The following is an 8185-nucleotide window of genomic DNA, read 5'->3' as shown; positions in this document are numbered from 1 at the left end:
TTGCCTTACAATATAAAGCGCCTTGGGGCAACTGTTTGTTGTGATTTGGCGCTATATAAAAAAAAAATTGAATGATTGATTGATTGATTGTGTGGGGGTGTACCCAGCAGTGTGCCTACAAACAAATCAAGTTTGTTTATTACATTGATATTTAACTTCAACTAAAAATTATCTTAAGTTCAGTTTTTGTTGTATTAGAGAAATTGGAGCATGTGAACTGTTTTGTTTACCCACTGGGCTGCACGGTGGCTTAGTGGTTAGCACTGCTGCCTCACAGCAAGAAGGATGTGGGATCACCTCCCGCCTGGGCCTTTCTGTGTGGAGTTTGCATGTTCTCCCCGTGTTTGTTTGTGTTTCCTCTGGGTTCTTCCCACATCCCAAAGACATGCATGTTAGGTGAATTGGAAACTTTAAATTGACCATTTGTCTGTCTGTATGTGGCCCTGCAGCAGACTGGTGCACTGTCCAGGGTGTACCCCGCCTCATGCTCTATGACCGCTGGGATAGGCTCAGATGGAGAGATTATCTGGCGGTTGCATGTTTGTTTACCATTTTGTCCATTTGTTAGCATACCAGTGGACATCCAGTAGACATCAGCTTCATTCATGCATTATCTTCTGTTTGCATCCGGAGGCGCTGTGCACACAACATTTGCTGGTTGTCCACTCATTCTATCAGAGCCCCAAATCCACAGCTCCAAATCCACCCACGGACCAGGAGACTTTTGCCACTGGACATATGATTTCAGGAGATTTTTGCCACTGGACAAATGATTTCAATCGGTTACTAATCAGTCACAGTGAGACTACACCTTTATGCTGCGTTTACACATAATGACGACAAGTCACGAATGCCACGAAGTACACATTCTTGTCCGCTGATCACGAATGTGATGATTCAGGGCAGAGGCGTCAGGTGTCCTCAGGAACTGTTGTAACCTGTTACCACATGTTACGATTAATGGCACGTGTTGCTGGAGAATTATCAGGAACCATTACGCACGGTCAAGAATAGTGTCTCGCGTTGCGCGCTATTGCACATAACAGCGCATCATTAAGTTCTGTCACGTTGTGAACAAGGTGAATTGTCTCTACACACACACCCATATTCATCCAACTGAATTCAGATCGCTCCAGTTTTTCAGAAGAACTTTGTGACTGCATGCATAGTTGGGCTGTGTGCCATGGAGTGGTGCAGAGAGGAGGAGGAGGACAGAGCCAGATGTGTGGTTTCATGCATCATGCCTCTCGCATGTTTTCCAAAACATCAGGCACATGCAGCATGTGGAACACCTGCAGGAGCGCGCTGAAGAGCACTGAAATTAGACTTTTAGCTGACATGGTGTCAGCAATCAAACTGAATGTGGTACAGCAGGGTTTAATTGTGCGCGTGCTTCTTCCTCCACCGGACTGGAGGAGGTGCAGAGATGTCTGGCTGCACATGAGTCTCCTCTCGCTTCTCTGGTTCCTCTGGGTCAGACTCGTTCTCCCGCTCTTCGGTTACAACAGCAGGTGGATCACCTGCAGGAGCGTCCTGAGGAGCTTCAGCAGGAACTGTGGAACGACACTTGGCTGACTTCGCGTCACTGTTCCTCTTCGGCATCCTGCATCAAACTGAATGCTGTGGAGCCGAGTTTAATTGTGCACACGTGACAGCAAAGTGATTCGTCATGGCGCACAGTGAAATGTGACGCCGTGTTACAAGTCGTGTCAAAACTTGACAGTTTCCGTGTCACTTCGTAATAACGCGTGACAGTTTGGGCTCCAAGAACCATCACAGGAACCACTACGAACATTGTCACGTTCTATTAAGGATCACTACTCATCAAGTTGGATCAACACGCTCAGTTGCGACCTCCATGACGTGAGAAGAAAGGAGGGTGGTGTGTGACATTCGTGGAAGATTTTTTGACAGGCAAAAACATGCTCCACGAATATCAAGAATATCACGCACCAACACGCACTATTAAGAAACCTATTCAGATGCGTTGTCACATTAAGAATGTCAGGAATGTGTCACAAATGACAGAAAAATGACATTCGTAACATGTCTTGCTCATGTGTAAACGCACCTTTAGACTGAGAGACTGGAGTTTCCAGAGAAAACCCTTGCAGACATGGGAAGAACATTCAGACTCCAAAAGAAAGGTCTTGGGTCATGTTAGAACCCACAACCTTGAATGAATGAATGAAATCTTTATTTCAAACATGTAAATAGATTAAAAAGTAGTAAACAAAATTCCAGTACATACAGTGAAGTAAGAACCTGCTCTTTGCAGCACTGAGTTCACATGTTGAAAAGGATTGGGCTGAAGTAATACACTTATATTGTCCCACCAGGTCTCCATCACATCCGACTTCCTAAATAATAAGAATGTAAAAAAAAAAAAAGTGGGAGAAGAAAACAAAAAACACAATAGAATATACGATAAACCAAAAAAAGGCATATAATTAGTGATAATAAATACATTTAAAATAAATAAACTTAAAATAAACTCTATAAAAATAATGAATGGAACAGGTGCATCATGCTTAGACGTCCCTTTAACTCATTCTAACTCTTCCAACGTTTGACCTCAAAAACCAAAATACAAAAACTTTTCATAGCCATCCACAGCCTTCTGTATTTAAAATGATGTGAACCCGTCAAACCCGAACCCCTCTCTCCTACCGTGAACATTTTTTGAACCTTCTTTTTATGAAATGGTAAATCAAATCGAGCACACAGCATCATACAGAAAACAAGAACTGATGTCTGACTTTGTTTCCTGTAATAACATGCCGGACTTTGTTCCATGTTGATTATTCTGTGATCTCTGTGAGAAGAATAAGATCTGTGGAATGCGGCTCTTTAGCTCATGGCTCCAGTGGGTGGCAAAATCAACTCCTTCCCAAACCAAATCAACTGAGGGGCTGGACTGTGCTGTCCAGGAGGTTTGAGATGATCTCTCCTCACAGGATTTTCCTGTAGATGTGCACAGACAGTTGGCATTCTAAACACACGTACATGTGGCACAAGCCGCGGTGTGGTGGTTCACAGCTGTGGGCAGATTGTTCCGGTGAGTGTTGGTGATGCCTGCTGGTCTCTGACATCTGCTTTATCATTTCCTTTTAACTCTGAACAGCAGAGAGGGATTAGAGTTTTGGCTGGCCTTGGTTCTGGGTGTGTGTGTGTGTGTGTGTGTGTGTGTGTGTGTGTGTGTGTGTGTGTGTGTGTGTGTGTGTGTGTGTGTGTGTGTGTGTGTGTGTGTGTGTGTGTGTGTAGATCACCACACTGTTCGGGACCTTTGGTGGGATTTTCATGGGTTGTGGCCAACCAGTTAAGTGAACTGGTTTCCTCTCAGTTCAACCCCCCATTCTCCATGTAATGTGGAGTTACATCAGAAAGGACATTCAGTCTGACAATTGTGCCAAGTCAACATGCAGATCCACCTTGGATCTGTTGTAGTCACCCCACTTACTTGACTGAGGTTTTCATTTATTTTTATGTTTATGTTTCAGTCTTTAATTTTCTCTTGTCGTATTATTGCCACTGTTTTTGTTTTCTGTTCATCATTTATTTTTTGTTTGGTTTTTGTGGTCAGTGGTTTTGTTTTCTGTTTATTATGTATTTTCTGTTGATCATACCTTAGTCATGTCTTTCTATTTATTATACTTAGTCATGTGGTTTATTCAGTTGTAGTTTCTGTCCAGCTATTGTTTTTCCTTTGTGTATTCTTTAGTCGTATTTTCTATTATCTCTTTTGCCACTTGTGAGTTCCACTCTTGTTTAGTTTTAACCTTTATTTTCATGTTGGTCTTTTTCGGTTCTTATATTTTGTTTCTGGTTAATTCCTTGTTCGGGTATGTTAGGTCTTCTTTATCTTTTCTTATGTATGAGGCCTTAAGTTTTGTTTGTCCTTGGTTTTGATGCTTTATTTTGATCACTGTGATTTTAGGATTATCTCTTGTCAGGTCCTGTTTACTTTGCATTTGTGTCACTGCACAATCTTGTACCTGCTTCCCTCATCTTTGTTTCATCTGGCCAGACCTCCTTCCTGAATGTTCTCCACACCTGTGTCTTGTTATCACCTCCCTTATTTAAGCAGCTTCAGTTCACCACTTTCCCGCCAGTTTGTCTTACTCTTTGTCATCTTTCTAGCCCTGCTTTGCCTTGGTTTGATTGCCTGTCTGTGTTTTGTGACCCTGCTTGTTTTTGACCTTGCTTCTGTCTTTGGCCTTGAACTACACCTCACCGTGTACCAGGACTCTGTTTTTGACCTCGCCACAGTCTCAGCCTCTGATATCTGCCACGCCGTGCTCCTGAACCCTGCCTGTCTTTGGACTATGCCTGTGCACCACATCTGTCTGTATCTCCACCATGCTGACTGTTTTACTGTGTATCGAACCTTGTGCCAATTTACCACATAAACTATTTTTTAATAACTTAGCACCTTTGTCTGTCAGTCTGCATTTGCTTCCTACCACCTTCTGTGCCACGCTGGCTCGAATCATGACATTATCAAAGTCAGGCTTCCTGAGTTTGGAGGGCTGGGATCAGAACAGGATGTGATTAAAAATTGGCACCTACTGCACACCATGTGTTTGTTCTTGAGTGAAATCCCAAATGAACTTGTCACTGTTGTTTAAATTCATGATGCACACAGTCTGATAGTGTCACAACATCCATAAATGGCAGAGCATAGACACGACAGGACGCATGAAACTCATAATGTGGAGCGATAGTTGGTCCTGCAGGAGGGAAACCGGTAGCATGTTTTACAGAGTAAGGAGAGTATTGGAACACAAAGGAGCAGCTTGAAGTACCTCACAACCTGCTGATGGGATATTTAGAATCCTGGATGGACATGAATTGATACACTCAACATGCTGGAGGATTCCATCTTCCTGCTGGAGACCTAAAGCCCCGGTCACACGGCACTAACGAAGGACACTGAGCCCAAACGAAACAAGAAAACTGGACTTCGTTTAACCGTTGTCCACTTCGGCACTTCGGCAGAATTTTCAAACTGCTGAAAAATGTCAACGAATCCCAACGACAACTTCAATTCATCCATATTTGCTTTCTGTCGTAACGGTTCCTCATTGTTTGCATAGTTCCCGTACCCTCAGCGTTCCGTTTGATTGTCGTCCAACTTTGCCCAGCCTCTGAAGTCTGACGTCTTGCATGAACTCTGATGATATCTGAATGGATCAATAACTAAAGATCTGATGAGCTGAAAGTGACTCGTCCACGTGTGAGATGAAAAGCAACACTTTTATACAGAAACAATAGCGGCAAGAATGTTTGATCAACTACTTTAACTATTTATGCACGTAGCAGCCGTCTCTGGCTCCAGCGTGCATGTGCGCGCACACGTTGTTGTAGTGAAGACAGACCTTGCAGCTGCAGGTGCTGTGGAGAGCGCAGACTGGCTGCAGACTTGATCACAGGCTGGACCTCAGTCTGATATTCGCTGTCAAGTCACGTCATCAAGAATGTTTTGTTTTGATTTTTGTTTAAGGTCTCAGGTCATGTTAGAATCCACAACCTTGAATGACTGAATAAATGAATGAAATCTTGATGATTGAAATGATTAAAAAGTAGTAAAAAAAATTCCAACACATACAGTGAAGGTCGCTGTTTGCTTCATTTTTCTTTTGTTAGTTTTGGTTTTGTTTTGGTCTTTTATGCGCTCTGCACTCATAGGTGTTTCAGTGATGGGCTCCTTCATCCACGTTTTCTCAATGATTTGTGGCTTTGTGACTTTTTTCCTTCGCTCAGCCAACGCTGTGTGCCGTCTGACCTTCTGCTTCCCTTCACTGATGTCTGTGTCTCATGAGGCTGCTTTACTCCCGTGTGTGTGAATTTTTGGGTGCACTCGTTTGTTGAGGGGGCTCTCCTGCAGCCATCTGCATCAGACTCTTAAAGCACTTTACAATGATGCCTCACATTCACCCATTCACACAAACATACTCACACACCGATGTCAGGGTGCTGCCATACAAGGCGCTGACTACACACCAGGAGCAACTCGGGGATTAAGGACCTTCCCCAAGGGCCCTTAGTGATTTTCCGGTCAGGCTGGGGTTTGAACTGAGGATCCTTTGCTGGCGGGGAGTCCTGGTCCTGTGCCTGTACATGTTGTTTCTCACATGGGTGCTCTGGGCTCTTAGGTGCTGGCTGTGGCTGTGCGCCCCATGTGGTCATGGTGTGGGTGCATCTTGGTTTTGGGGCTTGAACTGCAGGCGTACAATCATTCACATGATTCACACACCTGTTTTCTTTTTTATCTTTCACACTTTGCCTGTGGATTCTCAGTTGTCCAACCTGTCTGGAGATATAGTAATCTCAGCGGTTGAGTCAAGGTCAGTGGTCAGAGCGAGTGGTCATACACACATGAACATTCATGTAACTCACGACCTCACATATCCAACTCTCTGATCACCCGCCTGATGTCCTGTCTGTCTGTCTCTGTCTTCTCTGTTAACTTCCATGTTATTGTTACAGACATGGTCATTGTCAGAACTTTTCACGCTCCCAGAAATTTTCAGTTTTTAATGATGGTTTTGTATGTCAAAGGGGAGGCGGGGGGTAGCAGCGAATCTATGTTGCCATATTAAAATTGTACAAATTCAAGTTAGCTGTGATGTCATGCCAAAATAATATATATAGACAAAGGGTTTGGATTTGAGTTTGTTCTGTTGCAACCATCAGTGCAGTGACTGAAGACATAAAATCTAAACTAAATCTAAGCTTTGATAAAAACATAAATAAGTTCTGATTTCTTTGTAAAATGACAAACTAATGGCATCCCTGTAACATGAGGAGATTCCACACTGGTCGTGGCAGTGGTCCGTGCTGTACAACAGAAAGAGGTTACTGACAGGTTTGACTGATAAATGAATCAAATTTTGTAATGAAAGAAAATAATTCAAATTCTTGATTATTCTAGGTCGTTGGAGCAACCTTTACAAGCTGCCATACAACTGGATAGGCACGGGCCACGTGGTTTATAATGGTGCCTTCTACTACAACCGAGCTTTCACGAAGAACATTATCAAGTATGATCTGAAGATGCGATACGTGGCGGCCTGGACGCTGCTGCACGACGTGGTCTATGAAGATACTACCCCTTGGAAATGGAGGGGCCACTCAGACATTGACTTTGCAGTGGATGAAAGTGGGCTATGGGTGATTTACCCATCCATGGACTACGACTACAACCAGCAAGAGATGATTATCATCAGTAAACTAGATCCGGGAGACCTGTCCCTTAAAAAGGAGACAACCTGGAGGACAGGTCTCAAGAAGAACTCCTATGGGAATTGCTTTATTATCTGTGGTGTCTTATATGCTGTTGATGTGTACAGTCAGAAGGAAGGTGAGGTGAACTACGCCTACGACACCCACACCAGCACAGAAGCCATCCCACGCCTGCCCTTCATCAATGAATATTCCTACACCACCCAGATTGACTACAATCCCAAAGAGAAGGTCCTGTATGCATGGGACAATGGACATCAGCTCACATATCGTCTAAGCTTTATTGACCAGTAAGCACAGCTAGTTTGTACAGAAATGCAAACAGCTTTGCAGTCAGTGTGGTACCTGAGTGTTTTCAGCCTATCAGCAGCCATATTGGCCTCAACAGGACAGAGGATGAACATTGACCAGCCTTCCAGTGCCAGTGCATTTCCATTAAACACCCGACCTCAGAGTACACCAAACATACCTTTTCCTCACACAGCTGTTGGATTTTGTTTGTGCAGTATGTTGATTGAATTAGCTCAGTGAAACAACCCCTCTGGAGATATAGTCATCTCAGCGGTTGAGTCGAGGTCAGTGGGCAGAGCGAAGTAACGATCGAAAGGTCAATCATGAAAGGTCAACATGTTGGTTAACTAACAGTTCTAGAAAGATATGAAGCATGATTTGTTGAGTTTGTTGGTTTAGCTGCTGTGTTTGTCAGTTGCTGAGGACTGAAAACTAGGCAGTGGACGAAGATGTGGGTGGCGGATGGACTTATGGAGGTTTAAACATGCTGCCAAAGCTGCTCCCATCACAGCTATGTGAAATAAAGGACATACATGACTGTTTATATGTAATGTATTGGGTTCAGACCTCATGCCATATAAAGTCTGTACGTTTTATCTCAGTCTGTTTGAGATGCAGCCCAACTAATGTTAGCAAGCTGAGCAGCATG

The 8185-nt window shown here is 43.6% G+C and overlaps 1 protein-coding gene across 1 annotated transcript in view; it reads left to right on the top strand.

The window, feature by feature from the left end:
• Positions 1-7808, top strand: part of olfml2a (olfactomedin-like 2A) — a 142336-nt gene extending 134528 nt beyond the window's left edge. Inside the window, exon 8 of the mRNA XM_034169720.1 lies at positions 6935-7808. Within this exon, the coding sequence (XP_034025611.1) occupies positions 6935-7539 (605 nt within the window). The 3' untranslated portion in view covers positions 7540-7808. The remainder of the gene's footprint in view (positions 1-6934) is intronic.
• Positions 7809-8185: the final 377 nt, after the last annotated feature.

Source organism: Thalassophryne amazonica, chromosome 5 (genome assembly GCF_902500255.1).
Source record: "Thalassophryne amazonica chromosome 5, fThaAma1.1, whole genome shotgun sequence".
In the NCBI taxonomy this organism is placed as follows: Eukaryota; Metazoa; Chordata; class Actinopteri; order Batrachoidiformes; family Batrachoididae; genus Thalassophryne; species Thalassophryne amazonica.
Note: the sequence above shows the minus strand (reverse complement) of the source record. Positions and strands in the feature narration are given on the sequence as shown.